The 24,217-nt window shown below is 38.9% G+C and overlaps 1 protein-coding gene across 2 annotated transcripts in view; it reads left to right on the top strand.

Annotated features, from left to right (window-relative positions):
* Positions 1-24,217, top strand: part of IQGAP2 (IQ motif containing GTPase activating protein 2) — a 312,077-nt gene that overhangs the window by 170,509 nt on the left and 117,351 nt on the right. For both annotated transcript variants that reach the window (XM_010352822.2, XM_030926971.1), the window contains exons 4-8: positions 1,684-1,761; positions 6,576-6,652; positions 21,803-21,870; positions 22,522-22,635; positions 23,316-23,494. In XM_010352822.2, the coding sequence (XP_010351124.1) occupies positions 1,684-1,761; positions 6,576-6,652; positions 21,803-21,870; positions 22,522-22,635; positions 23,316-23,494 (516 nt within the window). The remainder of the gene's footprint in view (positions 1-1,683; positions 1,762-6,575; positions 6,653-21,802; positions 21,871-22,521; positions 22,636-23,315; positions 23,495-24,217) is intronic.

Here is a 24,217-nt window from a genome sequence, read left to right as displayed (position 1 = left end):
GAGGGTTCTCGTACCTGTCTTGGTTCAGACTTGATTGTGGATTGTTTCTATCTTGTTTTTCCATGGTCACAGATTGACCTTGTCTGAAAATTATTTGCATAAACAAATTTTTGCTGAGTTATAAACACTCAAACAGTATGGCCTGACCTGTCAAATTTCTGGACTTTGTTTGTTCCTTTTCCTTCTTCCCTTCCTTTAACTCTCCCTTCCTCTACCTACTTCATTAGTAGTTAATTTTTGCCTTCCAAAGAATAATCAAACAATCTAGGTCCTGCATTCTTCTCTGGTAGAGTGTCAGCATAGGGAAGTTTTCAGATCCGGAGGGATGTAGTCTTGAATCCCACGTCAGCCACTTGACATCTACTTGACTTTAGGCAAATCACATCATCTTTTTGGCCTATCTTTCCACATCTTTAAAAAATAGGAATTTATTCCATTGTGTGAATGCACCAGAGTTTATTTAATCTTATTCATCCACTAAAGGACATTTCCATTATTCCCAGTCTGGGTCTATTAAAATAAAGCTGTTGTGAACACTGGAAAAAAAATAGGAATGATAATTACCTTTCAGGGTGTTTTGAAAATTAGGGATAATTTACGTGAAGTGATTGGAACACATGGTTCAATCACAAATAGTGGCCACCATTAAAAAGGCATAAACATTTGTCAAATGTTAATTTGTTTATACTCTATAATTTCTAACAGCAATGACAATACTTTTTATATAACAAACTATTAGATTGTGGAAGGTAACAGAAGGTGGGAAGAGCCAAACTTTCTGAATGTGATTATCTACTACTGAATGTTAGTTATATGGTAAAACTCACTATAGTTACTGTTTTGTATATTTATTAAAAAGTATAATAAACAGATGACATTGTGCTATGCATTTAACTAGTGAAAAACACAAGATCATTTTAAAGTTCTTAATGGTCCATTCCTGATAAACTTTTATGAGATACAGGCAAGAATGCTATACTTATAGACTGTGCAGGAGGAATGACTATCTGATGAGGGCTATAAAGAAGAAATGGAAGATATACAAAAACTATTTTTATTGTAGGGGTAGGAAAAGATCTTGTTAAATATTTCTGCTGAAGGTTTGCTTCTTATATACAAGGCCAAGATCAGGGTTAAATCAGAAGAATCGATACTAAAATTAGTTCTGAATTGTAGGATGGTTTATGTTTTGTTTTTGTCTTTGTATTTTGCTACATTTTCTAAGTTTTCTGCAGAAATATTATATTCATGATTAGAACAAAAAAAATGTAGTCTTCTAAAAATTCTGTCTTTTTCTGAAGTTGCTAGGCCTCTCAGCCATGGTTGTCAAAATCTGGACACCATACATGTGTGTATGTGTGTACACACCCACGCCTGTGTACATGTGTCTCATAAAACATCCTTAAGCATGTGCTAGACATTAAGCAGTCTTGGAGATTCTAGTTCAGAATTTACCTCAATTGTGTGAATTATGGAAATTCATGGTTCATCACAGATGGTTGGGATGTTGCCAAGATACAGTCTAGCCTCCTTTAGTGTGTCTCTGTTTTATGTGAACATTAATAACTCTGTTCCAGGAGAAATACAATTAAAAAGCATCCTGTACATGAAAAAAGTTATTACAAATGACTCACTTTTTGTGTGGTTCCTTCTCTCCTTTTTTCCCTCCTATCCTCACGTTAGAAGTCTGGCCTTCATTTTCGACACACGGATAATACTGTCCAGTGGTTAAGAGCGATGGAGTCTATTGGTCTACCCAAGGTAAGCCTTCACACACTGGAACCTGAACTGGAAAGGCAAAGAGGTAGTACACAAACACCTCTTTATGAGCAATGACTTTGGAGACTGGGTTATGTTAATGTAGAAATGAGAAATGTGAGGACTAAAAAATATGGAAAGACCTATCCAAAGTAACATATGGCAAGAACTCAGAATGAGGGATGTGCACAGTTTGAGAGTAGCCAGGTAAAAGTGTATACAAAATAAAGGCAGAACAAGCTATAGCTGGTAGATAGTTGAGCTATCTAAAATAGCCAACTCCCTTTCTTGTATTGCTATTTATATATAAAGATTCTGAGTCTCAGCCAGTTGTGGTGGCTCATACCTGTAATCCCAGCACTTTGGGAGGCTAAGGTGAGAGAATCACTTGAGGCCAGGAGTTTGAGACCAGCCTGGGCGACATGGCAAAACCCTGTCTCTATTTAAAAAAAAGAAAGAAAGAAATCTCGTTGTATTAGTATATATTTTATTACTGTAATTATTATAAATTTATTTTTTGTAAATTATTGTTATTATTATTTCGAGACAGAGTCTGGCTCTGTCGCCCAGTCTGGATTGCAGTGACTTAATCTTGGCTCACTACCACCTCCATCTCTCATGTTCAAGTGATTCTCCCACCTCAGCCTCCCGAGTAGCTGGGACCACGGGCAAGTAGCTGCTCCACGCCCAGCTAATTTTTGTTTTTGTTTTTATTTCTGTAGAGACAGGGTTTTGCCATGTCGGCCAGGCTGGTCTCAGACTCCTGAGCTCAAGCGATCTGTCCGCCACGGCATCCCAAAAGTGCTGGGATTACAGGGATGAGCTACCACACCCGGCCTATAAATTATTATTATAAATCATTATATCACTTGTAAAGGCTAGGGGGTTATAGCTCTTACTCCTAAAATAGATCTCCTAAATATAATTTACTCAGCAAACAGTCAGTGCTTGTTAAATTCGAAGAGCAGGCATCCTAAAGTCTGTGAGAGAATTAGGCAAGTGAAGGAAATGAGGAAATAATTACATTTGATAAAAATTGTAGAACTATTTTTTAAACTTGTTATTTTGAAATAATTATAGAATCACAGGAAGTTGTAAAAATAGTACTTCTATGTGTATCCTTCATTCAGCTTTCCCCTGCTGGTGACATCTAACTGCAGTACATGTTAAATTGATGTTGGTGTATTAATGTAAACTAGACTACAGACCTTCCATTTTCACCATTTCACATGCAATTGTTTGTGTGAGTGGGCTTGTGTGTGCATGTATGTGTGATTCTGTGCAGTTTTATCCCATGAATAGATTTGTGTAACCACCACCACAATCAAGACACAGACACACAGAAGAGTGGTCCTTCTGATTGTGTCCCTCCCCCAGCCCTGTTCCCTGGCAACCACTACTACGTTCTCTGTCTCTATAGTTTTGGCATTTTGAGCACAATATATAAGTGTAATCATATAGCAGGTATCCTCTGAATCACATTGTTTCCACTCTGTATATGGCTCTTGAGACCCATCTGGGTCAATAGCTTGCTCCTATGTGTTGCTTAGTATGTGCAGCAATTTTTTTATTTTTTTAATTTTTTTGAGACAGAGTCTCGCTCTGTCACTTAAGCTGGGGTGCGGTGGCGCAATCTCGGCTCACTGCAACCTCCGCCTCCCAGGTTCAAGTGATTCTCCTGTCTCAGCCTCCCAAGTAGCTGGGGTTACAGGTGGGCACCACCACACCTGGCTATTTTTTATATTTTTAGTAGAGACAGGGTTTCCGCATGTTGGCCAGGCTGGTCTTGAACTCCTGACTTCAGGTGATTTGCCCTCCTCAGCCTCCCAAAGTGCTGGGATTACAGGCATGAGCCACCATGCCTGGCCTGTACAGCTATTTTTTAAAAATTATTTAGGAGTCGTCTCACTGGAGGTCAAGAGGATAAGCTACTGGCTTATGAAGACCTCTGTTGTACCAGGTGTGCAATGAAAAACACCCACCACCACAGAAACAGAAGAGTCCTTAAATGTAATTTATTAATGCCTATTTTTAATATAATTATGCTCATATCTGTTTTAGGTCAGTCTCATTTTATCTTGAAATGATCAATGTTTAAATTTTGTTCTGCCATTTTTAATCAAACTATTTTGTCTTCTCCTAAAATGCCCAGAACGTTAAATGCTGTTTCCTTCTAGGAACTGGCTGTAATACATAATTCATGTTTCTGGATTGTGATTTAGCAACTACTAACTAGAGACTGGGTGATAAACAGATTAATAAAAAAGGAATTTAAACAATTGTTTTGTATAAGGCAACATCAAATTCAGATCATTTCATTAGATTTGATAGATCTGATGTAAACCTTTTCAAATTGTGTGTATTTAGGGCCAAACAAATGGTGTTATATAGCAGGTTTTATTTTAACATTGGTTTTTATTATGAAGTCATTGATATATTGCATTGCAGGGGCAAGAGACTGTATACTAAGTTGACTTTGATGTATCATATTTAACTAGTATCCTTTCATTTATCAATATTAAGTGCTTACTCTGTGCTCAGTATCATGCTAGGTGCCGGAAATACAATGCTGCATAAAACATTCTGGTGAACGATAAATTGATCTCATCTCCTTGCTGAAGGAAGACATTTATAATGGCTTTCCAGGAGAAATATAAATATAAAGGTTCTTGTTTAAAGAAAAGGGAAGAGGCAATTGTAGTTGTTCTCTGCTTACATAGAGAACTTTAAACCGGTAATACTCTTTCTTGTTTTTTGAGACAGAGTCTTGCTCTGTCGCCCAGGCTGTACTGCAGTGGTGCCATCTCGGCTCACTGCAAGCTTCGCCTCCTGGGTTCAAGTGATTCTCCTGCCTCAGCCACCCAACTAGCTGGGACTATAGGTGTGCTCCACCATGCCCAGCTTTTTTTTTTTTTTTTTTTTTTTTTATTTTTTGAAGAGACGGGAGTTTCACCATGTTGGTCAGGCTGGTCTTGAACTCCTGAGCTCAGGTGATCTACCTGCCTCTGCCTCCCAAAGCACCACCATGCCCAGCTAATACTCTTCTGAATTTAGGGATCCTCTTCTCATTGACACTTTAGTAGCAAATGCATTAAAGGAAAGGTGGAAAGGCTTTTAAAATTTCTTAGGCTACTGCCATTTCTTTAAGTACTTAGTAATTATACATTTTGTAGCTCAAGTAACTTTGCTTCTTTCTTTTCTCAGCTTTTCTCAATGACCAACAGGAAATTGCACTTGAGTATCAAGTGCTACCATATGATACATGATTTTAGTTTTTGATGTCAGTTTTTATAAAATATTTACTTAAAGTAAATAATATCTAAATGATTATCTTAATTTTAAAAGCCTCAAGCTTAATTATTTTTTGTGTGTTCTTAGGAACAGAGAAATTTGGTGCCTCACTCTGAAATCTGTTTCTTTTGTTGATTTGTTTGTTCGTTTGTTTTGTTGTGAGACGGAGTTTTGTTCTTGTCATCCAGGCTGGAGTGCAGTGGCATGTGCTTGGCTCACTGCAACCTCCACCTGCTGGGTTCAAGCAATTCTCCTGCCTCAGCCTCCCAAGTAGCTGGGATTACAGTCATGCACCACCATGCCTGGCTAATGTTGGCTAGGCTGGTTTTGAACTCCTGACCTCAGGTGATCCGCCCGCGTCAGCCTCCCAAAGTGCTGGGATTACAGGCGTGAGCCACTGGACCTGACCTGAAATCTGTTTCTTATCAGGCTGTTAGTTTCAAGTTTAAGAAAAAGAGTATGAAATAGTATATATGATAAACCCCCGTGACACACATTTACCTATGTAACAAACCTTCACAAGTACCCCAAACCTAAAATAAAACATTTTAGAAGAAGAAAAAGAGTGTGAAGGTGTATTCAAAACTTTGATGTTCAGACCTTTCAGTCTAGTAATTTCATATTTAGATGATTATCCAAAATAGTCAGATGCTCAGAAAATACAGAAATATTCATCGTGGTGGCTTATAATAGGGAAAAATTAGAAGCAAAACAAATGTTCAACCATGGATAACTGGCTAAGCTATGGTTCAAAAATATGAAAGAATCATATATATCTATTAAAAATAATCTTATAGAATAATGAAGGGGATGGGAAATAGTTGTGTTTTGTTAAGTGTTTTAAACAGGTTTACACTAAGTACAATTTTGTTTTCACATGCACACATATATATAAACCTAAAAAAATCAGAGACATACAGAAAAAAAGACCAGAAGAAAAATAGGGACAAAATTGCTGATAGTGACAATCTGGGAGGTGGGGTCATAGGTGTTTTTCCTTCACACCTTATATACTTTCCAGATTTTATTTGGTGAAAATGTATTACTTTAAACAGATTTTTAAAAATGTGTATGTGTTGTATATGCCTGTATACATGTGTACAGAGCACATATGCCAAGATTTTAACAATGCAGTAAAGTGGCTAATAAAAAGGACACCCTTCTCAGGCCCATGGGACCTCTGGGAAGTCAGGAGTGTGAAGGCTACAGGAGGCAGAGCCCACATGTGCTCATATGCCTGTGAAAGGAAACACTGCCACTAACACTGTGGACACAGCCTTCTTGGAGTAGCTGTCTGGGGACCCCACTATCCTCCTGTGGACCACTCTTAGGCGTGCTGTCAGGCAGGGAGGGGTCCAGATACGGTGATTGGTCTATCTACAGCAAGATGAAGCAATGGCGGAGAGGTTCCTCTATATTTAAATAATTATAGGATAGGAAGGACAATCAAATAGGATCATTTTGGGAAGTTAAAATACTTGTGAGAAGCAAAACATATAATAAACATTGTTTCTTTTGTTTTCCAGATATTTTATCCAGAAACAACAGATGTCTATGATCGGAAAAACATACCAAGAATGATATATTGCATTCACGCACTGAGGTAGGGGGAAAATGCAGCTAAAAGACACTCTAAGAAGCAGATTTAAATAAAACTAAAATTTCAATTTTAAAAGAGGTTTTAAGTTACTTTAATAGTTTGAAGAACTTTTTATTAGATTCCATTGTTTTGGATTTGCTAACACAAAATTAAAATAATGGTCACATATAAGTAGTCTTTGAACTTGAAAAATGTTTTTCTGATTTTTAAATGTAACTCAATTTAGAAAACCAGAAAATGAATGAAAACCATTAAGTATAATACAGAGAGAATTTAGGTTGAAACTTCTAGAAATCCAACTGTAATGTACTACTATATTCTTGAGTTATGACCTAGTTTACAAATATAATGCAGATATATCAAATGAGCAGCTTTAATAGTCATTATAATTTTGGTTTAATGAGTTAAAATTATAATTTAGTTCAATTCTTATAGATTAAGAAAATATAATGGTAAGAATACTTTCTTTTGATCTTTTGTTCAATAGAATTTGTACCCTAAGGATAAAGAAGAAACATAGTAGTTGGTGTAAATTAGTCAAATCAAGACACATTCATTATTTTAAAGCAGTTGTTCAATAACTTGAATTTTGAAAATGCTGAAATTCTGCTAGTTCACAGATTACATTTTATCTTATTGGCCTGGCAGAAATTTGATTTTTAGATGGTAACAAAGATTATTCTAAAAATCCAGTTTGTGGCTATTGTCTTGAGTGTACACAGGTAATGGTTTTGGAAGACTTCATGTCTGATTACATTTTAAATTACTTTTAGAACATCTGCCTTGTGTTTTTATCACTAGAAGTCATTTTCCTGGCAGAGTACTCTGCCTAGAGGTTTACGTTGACTTCTTCCTGGCTCTTTTCCTCTCCAAAGGAAAATGCTTCTACAATAATTCATGGTGGTGTTGGCTTTCTAGAGAAGAAATTTGATTATGTCATGTAATTTGACTTTTTCCCCTAGTCAGTACTTATGGGATTGCTTTGGAAGATGACAGTTGCTAGAAATAGAGACCAAGTGTAGGTGCCCTTGCTATGGTTTTTTTTTATTCTAATAACTTAGAGCAACTGGTTAAAAAAAGAAAACAACGATAAAAACAAACCTACTTCAATGCTGCCTTCTTAGATGTGGCTAGAGTATCATTGTGCCACAGGTTTTCTAAAAGCTGCTTGTGCAAAAGTGCTTATGTTGAGGAATATTTTCAACCTCTGTTGCCCAATATTCTTTATTAAATATTTTTCAGATCTTAGAATGATCACTTAACACTGTAGTTAGTAGGCCGGGCGCGGTGGCTCAAGCCTGTAATCCCAGCACTTTGGGAGGCCGAGACGGGCGGATCACGAGGTCAGGAGATCGAGACCATCCTGGCTAACATGGTGAAACTCCGTCTCTACTAAAAAAATACAAAAAATTAGCCGGGCGAGATGGCGGGCGCCTGTAGTCCCAGCTACTCGGGAGGCTGAGGCGAGAGAATGGCGTAAACCCGGGAGGCGGAGCTTGCAGTGAGCTGAGATCCGGCCACTGCACTGCAGCCTGGGCGACAGAGCGAGACTCCGTCTCAAAAAAAAAAAAAAAAAAAAAAAAAACACCGTAGTTAGTACTGGGTCTGTGACCTGCTAAGCCAGCCACCACTAGTTAATGCCATTGCTATATGTGTGCATCATAGTGCTAATCTCTAGTTCTGTCACATGCTCGTGGGCTATCTTGTGTAAGTTTCAATTGATTTTCTGAAGTAGACAACTGGGACATTCATGTTAAGGAATTTATAAACAAATGGTATGCTAAGTTCTTTTCTGGTGATATCATGGTTCTCCTAAAGGAGCTATATAGAGCTGCACTTAGACTTACATGAGTGTTTGCCATGGTTTTAACAATGGCTTGAATAGCTTGGTAAACAAAGAAAAAACAACTTTTTGTTTATTATTGCCAGTTGTATACAAATATTGATGTGACATTCTCCAGGACTGTGTTTTTTAGTTACTCATCCTAGACATCTGCATTACTTTTACTCATCCTGGAGGGGATCCCTCTTGGGGCATGTCATTCACCAGATCTGATCTTAAGTGGGATATTTTATCTTCAAAAACAGTATTTATTTAGTAAATAACATCTCCTCACTTTTCTTTGTTCTAAATTATTATATAGCTGCCTCTCACTATGGAACCTAGAAGTCCCAAGTGTATCTGAAGCTTTTTCCACCAAAACTTGTTCCTGCTGTGACTTAAAATGCAGTCAGTCACTCAAAAGGAGGGTGATATTCTGTTTTGTTGTGCAACACACATTTGGAAGCTGAGGAACAATCCTCTAATAAATACAGTGGGTTTAATAAATACTCTTGCTGCATAGTTAGAAGTGATGATGGAAATGAACTAACATGTCTTCAGCTTTTATATCCTGGCTGCAAATACAGCACTGCTGCTGTATTTGATAGTTGTTATTACCTGGTAGAGTAATTAGGCAGGTCAGAGATTCTGATTATAGCTCAGAAGCCAGCAAGGAAATTTCCTCTAGGAAGTTAAGCTTGCCAGGCGCTCCCTTCTTCCTGCCCCAGCCCGTGGACCTGACTTGATCTAAAAAAGTTAGCTCTTAGCCCTGACCAAACTTGTCTCCTATTCCCTGTCATCTTGATTTGGGCTTAACAACCTAACTTCTCCTGGGTGCTTACCCTTGCTTCCTGTTTGTATCTGTGTTTCCCTTTTCCTGCCTGCCCCTCACCTTTTCGTTTTATTTCTGATCCCAGTCTCGTGTCCTACCACTCACCAATCCCTGTGTCAGTTTAGCTTGGTGTTCTCAAGCCAGGCTCCATGAACATTACCACAGCAGCAAAGGGGGGAAATTCTCAAGCTTCACCTAATGTAGACAGACTCATGTTAGTGGTGGATGGCATCTTTTTTTTTTTTTTTTTTTTTTTTTGAGGTGGAGTCTCACTCTGTCACCAGGCTGGAGTGCAGTGGCGCCATCTCAGCTCGCTGCAACCTCCATCTCCCAGGTTCAAGTGATTCTCCTGCCTCAGCCTCCTGAGTAGCTGGGACTACAGGCATGTACTACCACGCCCAGCTAATTTTTGTATTTTTAGTAGAGACGGGGTTTCACCATGTTGGCCAGGATGGTCTTGATCTCTTGAGCTCGTGATCTGCCTGCCTCAGCCTCCCAGCGTGCTGGGATTACAGGCATCAGCCACCACGCCCAGCCACATCATTCTTTTTCTAAAGAAGTGTTTGTCTTTTTCTCATTTTTTTCAAAAGTAATGTATGCTCATTGTGGAAAAAATTGGAAAATTCTAGAAGAATGTTAAAGAAAAAGCTAAAATACCCACTATCTCAACACCAAGTCAAAAACCACTGTTACTATTTCGATATCTTTGAACTTAAAGTGCATACCGCCTATGGCATGTTTTATTTTTGTGGCTTCTTTTGGAATGTTATAAAGCCTCTGCCTTGAAAAGGAACCAGTTCGAGAGTGAGAGCCTTGCTAACTAGTTAGTACACTAATTTTTAAAAAATATCTGGAGGCCTTTTATGCAAGGATAAGAAACTTTTTTTGACATGTGGTTTAGTGCTCACTTTATTAAAGATTTATAATAAATGATATTAAACAACTGTTATTTGTTTAAACAGTCATGCAAGTGAATTCCTTGAAAGAATTGAAATAATTTAGTAGAACTAATGTTTTGAGTACTTCAGATACCTTAAAAAGCAGGTGGAATGCCTAGGTACGTTATTACAAACTTACGACAGTGGAAGCTATTCTGTAAGGCGCATACTGCAAGTTTCACTCATTTTGTTTATTATTTATAACTAGTTTTGAGTTGTCCTAGGCTATTATGTTATTTTGATACCTACCCAGAATTGACATAATCTTCATGGCACCAGAAACAAAAGAATACCCCTTCAGACCTGCCATGACTACAGATCTGGGTTTCGGATGGATCACCTGTGGGTCAGAACATGGTGCAACTTTGGGTTCTTCTCCCATGGTGAGTCAGACCCTGGCCACAGGCATCAGGCTAAACTTTCCTTGTGTGCGTTTTTTTTTTTTTTTTTTTTTTTTTTTTTTTAATCAGACCGCATTTAAGTACCTGGCTTTCAGGTAGGTTTTTATTTACAATCTGGTCCCCGCCCCTGCCCCACTTCCCCATCAACCCGAAATAATTTTCTTTCTTAAGTCTCACTTGACCAGCATTGTATAATCCATTGTCCTGTCATAATGATGTATTGGCCTGATCCATTAACATTATTAAAAGCTTATGTATGCCTTTAAAATTTTTTTTTTTTTTTGAAATTAGTTGGGCTTTCTAGAGTTTTTCATCCACTGGGAAACAAGGGATTGACTGTACCCAGTGATCCTTAGGCTTTGGGGCTGATTTATCATCTCAGATCATGTTTCTAGTCCTACCTCCTCTTAGTGGATGTGACCACCAGTGCTAGACCCTCTTTCTACCCAGTGTTTCTGTCACCACCTGTGCTCCTTGGTTCTTCCTTATCTTGGAGCACTTCCTTTGTTTTCTGGGACTATTTAGTTTACTCAAAGTTCCTGGTCTTTATTCTTTCATGTAGTATAAATAGTATAAAAATATCTATATATAAACAAATATAGGCCAGGCGTGTAATTGTGGCTCATGCCTGTAATCCCAGCACTTTGGGAGGCTGAGGCAGACAGATCATGTGAGGTTGGGAGGTTTTTTGTTTTTTTTTTTTGTGACGGAGCCTCGCTCTGTCGCCCAGGCTGGAGTGCAGTGGTGCGATCTCAGCTCACTGCAAGCTCCACCTCCGGGTTCACGCCATTCTCCTGCCTCAGCCTCCCGAGTAGCTGGGACTACAGGCACCCGCCACCACGACGGGCTAATTTTTTTTTTTTTTAGTAGAGACGGGGTTTCACCTTATTAGCCAGGATGGTCTTGATCTCCTGACCTCGTGATCCACCCGCCTCGGCCTCCCAAAGTGCTGGGATTACAGGCGTAAGCCGTGGCGCCTGGCCGAGGTCGGGAGTTTGAAATCAGCCTGGCCATGATGGTGAAACCTCGTCTCTACCAAAAATACAAAAATTAGCCAGGTGTGGTGGTGGCGGGTGCCTGTAATCACAGCTACTCGGGAGGCTGAAGCAGGAGAATCGCTTGAACCTGGGAGGCAGAGGTTGCAGTGAGCCAAGATTGTGCCACTGCACTCTAGCCTGGGCAACAGAGCGAGACTCCATCTCAATTTTTAAAAAAAGCATGGTGGCACGTGCCTGTAGCCCCAGCTACTCGGGAGGCTGAGGCAGGAGAATGGAACCGGGAGGCGGAGGTTGTGATGAGCCAAGATCGCGCCACTGCACTCCAGCCTAGGCAACAGAGTAAGACTCCTTCTCAAAGAACAATAACAACAAAAAAAACAGATATAGAAGGAACAAAGTACTTGTGTTTTAATAATGCTCCCCAACTTGTTAAAGTCAATAGAAATACACTTTCACTATTTATCTCTTTTTTTATTACAACTTCCTTTTTGGACACTGTATATTATTCTCTTGATTATTGTTTTGAACCTGTGTCCTTTCTCAGACTTAACCAAGATTAATATCTCTTTCTTTTTGATGAACCAGATTGTTTCAGCTTGGTCAGTCTGAGCTCTTTCTGACCCACTTCCTTGTCCTTCTTGCACTGTCCCTGACATTCTTTGAAACTGACATTCTTTGAAATATCCTTGTTCGTGGTCACAACAGGGTGTTCCAGTCCTATCCTGATGATTTCTGCTTCGAGATGTGGAACCAACCACTCTCTAGGGAATCCTCTTGAAAGTTGGGTGTTTATATTGGTTTTTCAAGTTTAACCTTATTAGCTGACTGGATTCTGCTCTTCTTGCTGTCTAGTTTATTTGACCACTGAGATTCTTCTATATGGGCAGCCACAAACTGAAGCCGTGTCTGCCTCTCCTCTGTGATAAGATTACTCTTCCTGCTGCTGATACTGTAGCTATGTCACAGCCGCCATGTTTTCAGGTGCAATGGTGATGCCATGGCTCTGGCAGACCCACTTCTGGTTCACCAGCCATCGGAGTACCCTGGCAGTTTTGTGGAGGAGAGTTCGTCTAGCCAGCTCCCACACAGCCAGGTGGCTGTCTTGCTTCCCAGGCGGCCTTTGAACCTGCTCCTCAGGCATTAATGCATAACTTTACTTGTCTTCACACTCTGTTCCCTTAGAACCCTTTTCTTTCCTAAGAAACTGATTGAACCCTTATATCAGATTGATTATATCTGTAACAGTGAACATATTTGCATTTATAAATAAGATTTCTAAAGACAGTTTCTTAGCCCAAAGGATAGGCTCTAATCCTAGGTTCTCAGAAGGGATATCTGGAGATGGCAGTATTTGGGAGTAAGGTGAGGGAGGCAGTTGCACCTGCTTATTTCTTTCAAATCCTTCCTTGTTCAGAATTCTCTCTGTGCTCTGAACCATTCCCTTCCCTTTCCTCCTCTTTCTGTCCTAAATTAGTATAGCTGTTATGCCTTTCTGTCTTCCTAAATTCTGAGCTCTTAAGAGTCTGTGAACCACATCTTGTTACCTCATACAGCTTATGTGCCATTGATTCCAAGTTAAAGTCTCTGGAGTTTGCATAGTTAACTCTTTAGGAGGTTTAACTGAACTAATTTCCCTATGATAAGGCTGCCTCAGGATTCCTTTGCTTTGGGGCTGAAAATTAGGTATAGAACCCTGGATTTTGATATGATATTGGCAGTGATATATGTGACTAAGATGGAAAATTTTGGCTCAGTAAATAAAACTATTTCAAACATGGAGTCTGTGTGGGGAAATCCTGTGTGGGGAGATTCTTGGCATTGGAAAAAGTAAGAAAACCACTTTGATAGGTTTATCAATAAGCATTTGTATACAAAGGACACATTTATATAACAAAGAATAGTAAGAACAAAGGCCGACACAAATGGAGCTTTTAACTATGTGCCTGGCACTGCACAAAATACTGTGCTGGTATAATCTCATTTTATCTGCAAAACATATCTGTGCAGTGGTCACTATTATTAGTCCCATTTTATTACCAAGGCAGTTGAGGAATAGAGAGGCTGCCAAAGGTCACACAGTTAGTAAAAACCAGGAGGTGTGAGAAATGAACCTGTGCTATTATGAATTCAGCCAGCCAATGGCTTCAAAAGAAGTCAGTTATTTCCCTACTTCTAAGAAAGTTAAAAGAACACCGGTATCAGACTTGAATTTCAGCACAGGCCTCTCAGCTCTTATATTTAACATGTTTTAAATGAAGAATCATGGAACTTGAGAACAGGAAGGGCCTTGGGAAGTTATTGTAGTCTAAGTCATTCATTTCACAGATAAGGGAACTGAAAGCTTGGGTGACGTGACTTGCTCTTAGTCACACATTGAGGTTTTACCAGTTTGGGGGCCAGGATTCAGGGCTTCTGGATTCGAGTCCCGTGGTCTTTCTGCTCTACCATGAGGCTTTGATATACAAACATTCATCCCACATGTTATGGTACAAAATGACCTACATATAATGTGATCCAAGAAAGCTGAAATAAGGCCAGGCGCGGTGGCTCAAGCCTGTAATCCCAGCACTTTGGGAGGCCGAGACGGGCAGATCACAAGGTCAGGAGATCGAGACCATCCTGGCTAACCTGGTGAAACCCCGTCTCTACTAAAAAATACAAAAAAACTAGCCGGGCGAGGTGGCGGACACCTATAGTCCCAGCTACTCGGGAGGCTGAGGCAGGAGAATGACGTGAACCCAAAAGGTGGAGCTTGCAGTGAGCTGAGATCCGGCCACTGCACCCCAGTTTGGGCTACAGAGCGAGACTCCATCTCAAAAAAAAAAAAAAAAAAAAAGCTGAAATAAATTTAGCTGCTGCCTTTTAAGTTTGCATTTCATTACTATAGTACCTTTTAGTGTATATCTTTTTTTTTTTTTTTTATTATACTTTAAGTTCTAGGGTACATGTGCATAACGTGCAGGTTTGTTACATATGTATACTTATGCCATGTTGGTGTGCTGCACCCATCAACTCGTCAGCACCCATCAATTCATCATTTATATCATGTATAACTCCCCAATGCAATCCCTCCCCTTTTAGTGTATATCTTGAAAGTAGTAGAAAAAACTAATACCACTAGTTTTATCTTGAAAGTGGTAGAAAAAGCTAATGCCATGTCATATTGTCAGTGAGGTATGTGACTAAGATGGAAAAATTTGGTTCAGTAGATAAAACAACAACAACAACTACTACTACTACTACTATCTACTACTTTCATGATATACACTAAATGGTATTTTTTAAAACTTTCTTTATTGCTTCCTGGACTTTAAGTGATATTATTTGTACAAGTAGGAGCACATGGGTCAATGAGACAGTAGCTACCTCTGAGCAACCCCTCCGTTGCTGGCCTCACTCAGCTGCACAGGTGTGCTGTAGCGTTTGGTGTGGTAAGAGGCTTGCTACTTCACAGAAAGTGCTCCCTTAGACATGAGAAGTGAAGGTGACATTAATTCCATGACTACCTTTGGAATGTTCTCAGCCCTTTGACTTGGCTGTTAGGTACCAAATGGTGCTTAATAAATTAACTGTTGAAGAGCTACATGAGTTTAGTATTTTTTCTATTCAATGGGCTTTTTTTTTTTTTTTTTTAAGATTAAGACTTGATTTCCTATATACTTCAGGTAATGAGCAGCCTCGTTTTAATGTAAATGCTTGGGAAAGAGTAGTTTGCTATTGCTGTTTCTTTTCAGCATGGGAAAACTGGGTAAACACAGTTACCTGATAAACTTTTGCCCGTTTGAGTAATCGGCTGGGAAGCACCTCCCACACAGAGATTAGGTATAAAACGCCCACACCATGAAAAGTGATCTTTCCAAAGCTAGCAGTTTAAAACTCAACATCAGTGATTTAAAAAAAAAAAAAAAAAAAAAAAAAAAAAGGTTGAAAATTGAGGCCAAACAGAAACTATACAATATATATTTTAATTTTTAGTAAATGAGTTTTTTTGATATATGCAAATGAGATCTTTACCTGACCAATATTAGCTTAAGAAAATATCAGACTTAAATTTAAAAGCAAAGATTCTTCCATCTTCAGAAAGCTAACTTCTCAGCACCACCTTGTGGTAACTTTTACTTAAGCCAGGATGTTTGTTTATTGTCAGATTTATATTAATATTACATTGTACAATGGAGAAATAAAAAGTGAAATTGGAAATAGCTATCTAACTTCTTTATCATCAAAGGGGAAAAATTAACACTTTGGTATAAACATTTTAATTCATGTTACCATCAAACCTATATTTTGTGGTAGCCTAAGTACCTTAATTTAGGGATAGGATGGTAGAGAACAATTTTTTGTTTTGTTTTTTTGAGACGGAGTCTCGCTCTGTTGCCCAGGCTGGAGGTGCAGTGGTGCCATCTCAGCTCACTGCAAGCTCCGCCTCCTGGGTTCACGCCATTGTCCTGCCCCAGCCTCCCGAGTAGCTGGGACTACAGGCTCCCACCATCATGCCCAGCTAATTTTTTGTATTTTTAGTAGAGTTGGGGTTTCACCAGGTTAGCCAGGATGGTCTCAATCTCCTGACCTTGTAATCCACCTGCCTCAGCCTCCCAAAATGCTGGGATTACAGACGTGAGCCACCACACCCAGCCTTGTTGTGTTTTTTGAGATGGAGTCTCACTCTGTCGTCCAGGCTAGAATGCAGTGGCACGGTCTTGGCTCACTGCAACCTCTGTCTCCCCGGTTCAGGCAATTCTCCTGCCTCAGCCTCCCTAGTAGCTGGGATTACAGGCATGTGCCACCATACCCAGATAATTTTTGTATTTTTAGTAGAGAAGGGGTTTCACCATGTCGACCAGGCCAGTCTCGAACTCCTGACCTCAAATGATCAGCCTGCCTTGGCCTCCCAAAGTGCTGCGATTACAGACATGAGCCACCGTGCACAGCCGAGAAAAATATTTTTATATAGAAGCTGTTCCATAAATAGTAATTAAATGAATGAATCGATAAACAGAGCATAATGTGAAAACAGTTGCATCAAGATCATCAAGCACAGCTGTCTTATCCCCTTTCCAAAACTGACATGAAATTAACTACAGTAATAACTTTTAAAAAATACATTTGCGATAAAAATGCCATCTACTAACCAGAAATTTGAACAACTCCTAACATGAAGTAAACAGACAGAATTCGATTGACTGAGAAACAAATGGGGAGAAGATCACAGCCCACAAAACGCTGGGGGATGCAGCAGAGGTAGGAGCTGTCGTGAGGTTTGCGCCACGCAAAGGGGACAGCAAGGAAAAGAAGAGCCTGAAAGTGAACAATCGTCAGGCTGGGACCAGCAGAACTGTATGGCCCTTCCCTAAAGCAGCAAGTGTAGATGCTGATAGCAGGAGAGCATGCCGGTACCCAAGACAGCTAATGACCTCAAGAAGGGACAGAGAGTCCCCAGCCCGAGAAGGAAAGACTCTGGTTCCCTCGTGGCATCAGTTCCATTGCTGTCTACAGTTTCTTAATGCTGGCTCCTGACATGGGGATCTGTAGTGAATGACCAACAAAAAGCAAGTCTCAAACACCAAGATGAGCCCCAGATCAGAAGATGCCAGACATTTGAAGGGAACTGACACTGAAGGAAGCACTGGATTCACCAAACAGAACCAAGACTCGAGGAGCAAATGAAAATATTAAAATATGTGCAATTGATGATTCATTCAATTTATGTTCAGCAAATATTTATTGAGCACTTATATTTATACACAGAAGAACGAAAGATAAAACTCCAAGAAGGAAAATTTGGTATAGATAAAATCAGAAAAACAATTAATAAAATTTATAGATACCTAAATTATTGGTGGATGTAATAAAAAAATGAAAACATGAATCTAAAATTCTAAATTATCTCAACATTCCATAGGTGGGAAAGTTAGAGATGGAAGCATATAAAGGATAATAGATACCAATTAGCTTAGGCTTTGATGGAAAAATGTAAAAGTATGTTAAAACTTTAGCAGGATATTAGTGTAGGTAATACATATTAAAGATACAGCACATTAAGTACTTGAAATAAATATAAAATTTGTTGCTTGAAGACATTTTATGGATTCTACTTACATTTTACTGTAACATTTTCTACATTTCACTGATTTTTTTTACAGTTTTCTATGTAAATTAGTTTAGGTATATTTTTGAATTTGTAAAAAGAGGAGGAAAGTGCAAATCAGGTGCTATGAAAGAAATTGAAGTGATACAATGATACATTTTTGATTATTCATCTATTCTCATTTCTTTTTTTTTTTTTTTTTTGAGGTAGAGTTTCGCTCTTGTTGCCCAGGCTGGAGTGCAATGGCGTGAATTTGGCTCACTGCAGCCTCTGCCTCCCAGGCTTAAGCAATTCTCCTGAGTAGCTGGGATTACAGGCATGTGCCACCATACCCAGCTAATTTTGTATATTTAGTAAGGACGGGGTTTCTCCATGTTGGTCAGGCTGGTCTCAAACTCTTAACCTCAGGTAATCCGCCCACCTCAGCCTCGCAAAGTGCTGGGATTACAGTCGTGAGCGACCACCCCTGGCTATCTATTCTCATTTCTTAAATTATGGCTTGATCTCCACTCACCTCCCAAATTCTTTTGCAGTTTATCTTGCCTGTTAAATTCTGTTTAATTTTGTCGTTCCCATTACTAGAAAGGAGCAAGTGAAGAGGTTGACATTTCATTGTTCCAAGTAATATGAGCACCCTTTTAACTGGAATTTTTTCCCCATGTAATAATGAGTTGAGAATTGGTTCATAAAATATTATGGTTTTGAAAATGTCAGCATGGTATCTTAATGATCTAGCTTTAATTATAATGACTTGTTGGCATGAACCTTTGGTAGTAAAGTCCTCAGAAGCTGTGTAAAGTAAACAGTTTTATATCCATGATAATCTCTAAAGACCTAGAACTTTAACTAAGGAATGTATCCTGTTTTGCTAGTTTGGAATTATTAATACATAATAGCTATCACTTTGAAGAATGTTCAAAGTCTAATATAAAAGTTTTTCCTCTGTGGATAAGATATAAATATCATATTGAAATTTAGTATTAAAACTAATGTTACACATATGGTTAAAAAAAAATTGTTCTTTGTCCTTTGCTATGGTTTTAAAGGAAAAGCAGGAAAATAAGAGGCAAATTCTTTAAAATTCAAACATTCATTAATAGGCATTTCCTGGAAGATATATGAATGGCTAATGTGTGTATGAAAAAATGTTTATCCTCACAACTACCATAAGGAAACGCAGATTTAAATAACATCATGTTGCTATCAGTTGCTAGTCCCTTGAAAGATTTTATTGATAATATCCTGTGGTGATAAGGGGACAAAGAAAATGGCGTTCACATGTGTTCATGGTCTAGTGGGCCATACCCATCAGGGGTTCTTAGGTTTAGCTAAATATTCAGATTCACCCACCTGTCATAAGCCACATCTGGCACCTGTTGCTCAGAAGAGAGGCAGCCGGGATAGCCAGCATGCTGGCAGGTGTTTGCTCTTCAGTGGGAGCCTGCATGACACTCCACATAGTTCTCCATACAGCCATCTGGAAGCTGCCATTCTCTTTGGTACTCCAAGTTACAGCTTTGCTGCTAAGGAGTGGGTTTGAGCCTTCCTGGCTTGTAAGTCTCATGCCCCAGGAGCCAATATCTATGGTAACAGCTGTACTGCATAGCTTCCCAGTTCTCTGCAAAGAACATACCAGTTATAAGAGTCATTGAACTCAGGAAGGCCCAAAGATATGGTACCTATTAGGTATTTATGGTTTCTTCTCTCAAGATACAATTTATCAGTTGGGTTATTTTTTCCTTAGCAGTGATGCTTATAACACAGTTGACAGTATAGGTTCCTAAGAGAACAGAGCTAGAAAGTTAATCAAAGGTCAAATTCTCATATAAAAGGAAAAAGGATGTTTTTTAAGCCTTTACTCACAAAGAATATATGAGCATAATCTCTTTTATATTTTTTATTTTTATTTATTTTATTTTTATTTTTACTTTTTTTTTTTTTTTTTTGAGACAGAGTCTCGCTCTGTCACCCACGATGGAGTGCAGTGTCATGATTTCAGCTTACTGCAAGCTCTGCCTCCCGGGTTCACACCATTCTCCTGCCTCAGCCTCCCGAGTAGCTGGGACTACAGGCACCCACCACCACGCCCAGCTAATTTTTTGTATTTTTTGTATTTTTTTTTTTTTTTTTGAAACGGAGTCTCACTTTGTTGCCCAGGCTGGAGTGCAGTGGCATGATCTCGGCTCACTGCAAGCTCCGCCTCCTGGGTTCATGCCATTCTCCTGCCTCAGCCTCTGAGTAGCTGGGACTACAGGCGCCCGTCACCACACCTGGCTAATTTTTTTGTATTTTTAGTAGAGACGGGGTTTCACCGTGTTAGCCAGGATGGTCTCGATCTCCTGACCTGGTGATCCACCGGCCTTGACCTCCCAAAGTGCTGGGATTGCAGGCGTGAGCCACTGCACCTGGACCGAGCATAATCTCTTTTTAAGATCCCATTTGGACAATATACATTGAAAACTTTTATTGTGTGTGTACCCTTTCAAGCTGGTAATTTTGTTTTCATGGCTTTATTGTAACAAATAAGAAATATGCACAAAGATTTGTCTGTGTCTGTATGTAAGTAGGTTTACTAAAGCATTATTTGCCATAGTTATTAATTAATAACAATCTAAATGCTCAGCAATTGCTTAAGAAAATTATAATACATTCATATTCTAGAATAATATATACATTTATAAAATAGGTATGTCCAGAAACAACTTTAAAAGAACATATATATCAAATTATTTAGTGTGTAACTGAGTGGTGATTATCTATGTAATTTTTTAAACCATAAATCATTAATTTTTAACTTTGATCATGTATTTGGTCAAATAATTGCTTTTCATAAAAATCATCAGAAAATTAGCCAGGTGCAGTGGCTCACGCCTGTAATCCCAACACTTTGGGTGGCCGAGGTAGGTGGTCAGGAGTTCAAGACCAACCTGGCCAACATGGTGAAACCTCATCTCTACTTAAAAAAAATACAAAAAGTAGCTGGGCTTGATGGCATGCACTCGTAATCCCAGCTACTTGGGAAGCTGAGGCAGGAGAATCGCTTGGACCCAGAAGGCGGAGGTTGCAGTGAACCGAGATCACGCCACTGCACTACAGCCTGGGTAACAGAGCAAGACTCTGTCTCAACCAAAAAAAAAAAAAAATCAGAAAATTATTGTCAGTTTTAATGTAAGCTACTTACATTAAATGATCATACATTTTAAGAGTTTGTTTTAATACCATTGAAAAAGCTTGATCTTCAACTTTCTTAATGCATTTAATGAAATTCTACGTTCTATAAACTATGGAGCTCCATCTCACATCAACATCTGAAGTGATAATTTTGAAGTACTTCAAGCCATAAAAATAATTCAGTTCACTTTCTCATATATACTATTACGTGAAACTATGACTCAGTGGTAAAGGTGGGAAAAGCACATATAATTTTGATAGAATTTAGATGCCAGCTCTCAAGTTCTTTTCTCAGGTTATGGGTAGATTAATGGATGCCATCATTACTACCTTATGGATTTGTTTTTAAATACATCCAATTTATTCTCCATCTTCCCCTTGGGTAATATACACACATCACAGTTTAACATTACCTCACCCACTGATAGTCTTGCCACTCTATTTATTGGTTTAGAAAATGTAAAACAAATATTTTCTCAAGGGGTATGTGGTACTTGGAGGAATATTAAAAAGCAAAATATAATTCAACTGTACCTTCAATAAAATAAGAATTATGTGAGGAATATCCAAAGAAATATTTATTGCATTTGTTACCTGCTGTTTTGTATTAGCTGTGTTTCTTGTTCTCTGTACAAATGGATGATGCAGAGTTAGCTGGCTCCGTAGAAGTGCTGTGGAAGTGGATTACAGAAGACCAGTCTTTGGAACACAGATTGGAATTCTGATCCTGGCCTCAACAAGGACTCTGTTACCTAGGGACTCAGTTTCCTCATCTACAAAATTAATAGACTAGATATCTCTTAGATCTTTTTCAACTGAAAAAACTATTAATAATTATGTAATTTATGACTTTAAGACTTATGATGATAAAATTTCTGATAATTTTGTGGGTTTTTCTTTCAGTTTATACCTGTTCAAACTAGGAATAGCACCCCAGATCCAGGATTTGTTGGGCAAAGTAGACTTCACAGGTACTACTCTTTATATTTGTAATTTTTTACAATCTCGTTAGAAAAAGTACCAATACTTGGCCAGGCATGGTTTCTCACATCTGTAATCCCAGCACTTTGGGAGGCAGAGGCAGGTGGATCACGAGGTCAGGAGATTGAGACCATCCTGGCCAACATGGTGAAACCCGGTCTCTACTAAAAAATACAAAAAATTACCTGGGCGTGTTGGTGGGCGCCTGTAGTCCCAGCTACTTGGGAGGCTGAGGCAGGAGAATGGCGTGCACCCAGGAGGCGGAGCCTGCAGTGAGCTGAGATTGCACCACTGCACTCCAGCCTGGGCGACAGAGTGAGACTCTGCCTCAAAAATAAATAAATAAATAAATATTTAAAAAGTACCAATACGTTTTTCCCCCATTTTGATAGTATTGATTTCCCTTATTCCTGTATATTGGTGAGAAGAGAAAACAGACCTATCTTGTTTGTTCTTGACTCAGTTCTCCTTCACCATGTTTATGAAATGAGAAATGGGCTGGGTTCTTCCTAAGGCTCTTGTTTAGGAAAAACCCCACTTCCTGATGAAGACATTTCTTGATATGATTGTACTCATTCCTGCGTCCATCCCTGTCCGTAGCTTTCTCTGATAATGATTATTATTATTTGGTTCTTTGTTAGAGGAGGAAATCAGTAATATGAGAAAAGAACTTGAGAAATACGGAATACAGATGCCATCTTTCAGCAAAATAGGTGGTATTTTGGCCAATGAACTGTCCGTGGATGAAGCTGCATGTAAGTCCATTTAAAATCCAAACTGGCCATTGACGTGAGACTTACCTGTACTTTACCTGTTGATTTTGATTACTCGAAATAGAATATTTAGAAGATACATTAAGCACCCTAAACATTTTATTATTTCTTTTATACATGATTAATTTGAGGATGTCACAGTATAACCAAGTAACTGATTTTGGTCTTTAGACTTCTTCTTGTACAACATGAATTGAGGTTCTAGAAATACCTTCATTGTCCATAGTTCTCTACTTTCTGTGTCTGTAGATTTTAGTGGTAGAGTTCATTGTTACAGGTCTTTTAGTATTGCAAGCTAAATTGCAAGTATCTCTTGGAACCAACATGTTACTTTAAAATTACCCATGTCACCCTGATCAGGGGGCAAGGATTGACTTACCTTCTAACTCCTGTGGTTGACATAGGGCTTGGATCATTTTAGCCATTCAGTGACATATAAATGAGTCAGAATTACTTAACAGATGCTGAGATCAGGACCAAAGACAACCATGTGGAGAGGTTGTCAGGTGTTCCATAATATGTCTGAGTTCTCTTTTTGACATATTTACTGGAAGCCAAGAAAGAAAGTAAAACTGCTTGAGTTTACACAGGGTCAATGCAACTGTCCATGATGTCTTTTGCTGATAAAAACCTTTTTCTCTCTCTCTCTCTTTACTTTTTAGTACATGCTGCAGTTATAGCCATTAATGAAGCAGTTGAAAAAGGAGTAGCAGAGCAGACCATTGTAACACTAAGAAACCCAAATGCAGTTTTAACTTTAGTGGATGACAACCTTGCACCAGAATATCAGAAAGAACTCTGGGATGCCAAAAAGAAAAAAGAGGAAAATGCAAGACTGAAGGTACTTAGAATCTGTGTAATAAAAACAGTAATGAATGTGCTTATGAGTTACTAGTTTGAAAAGCCTTAATGTTAAAAGCAATATTTTTAAATTAATTGGCTATGTTCTCTATAGCCGTAGACAATTGATTTGAATGAAATGTAGCATAGAAGAGGACTATACACTATGTAAGGCAATTAGATTATATCTCTATATAAGGCATAAAAAGGAATTTTATAGGCCAGGCATGGTGGCTCATGCCTGTAATCCCAGCACTTTGGGAGACTGCAGCAGGAGGGTCCTTTGAGTCCAGGAGTTCAAGACGAGCCTGGGCACCATAGTGAGACCCTGCCTCTAAAAAAATAGAAATAAAAATAAAAAATTAGCCAGGCTTGCTAGTGCAAGCCTGCAGTCCCAACTACTCGGGAGGCTGAGGTGAGAGAATCCCTTGAACCCAGGAGGTTGAGGCTGCAGTGAGCTGTGACCCTGCCTCTGCACTCCAGCTTGGGCAACAGAGTGAGACCCTCTCTCAATTTTTAAAAAGGGAATTTTGTGATGAATGTTATATATTGAAAGAATTAAAAGTCATGTTGCAAACTTACTAATGTCCCCAGAAAGTATAGACATAGCAACTCATGATCATCCCTTGTTAGACATCATCAACAGACCTTACGTTAGCCAAGTTACTTTTACGTTTGGTAGTAGAGGTTAATAATTCAGTGTGGTGAAGTTCAGAGAGGATGT

This window comes from Rhinopithecus roxellana, chromosome 3 (genome assembly GCF_007565055.1).
Source record: "Rhinopithecus roxellana isolate Shanxi Qingling chromosome 3, ASM756505v1, whole genome shotgun sequence".
Taxonomy (NCBI): domain Eukaryota; kingdom Metazoa; phylum Chordata; class Mammalia; order Primates; family Cercopithecidae; genus Rhinopithecus; species Rhinopithecus roxellana.
The sequence above is the reverse complement of the archived record's forward strand: the minus strand, read 5'-3'. Positions and strand labels throughout refer to the sequence as shown.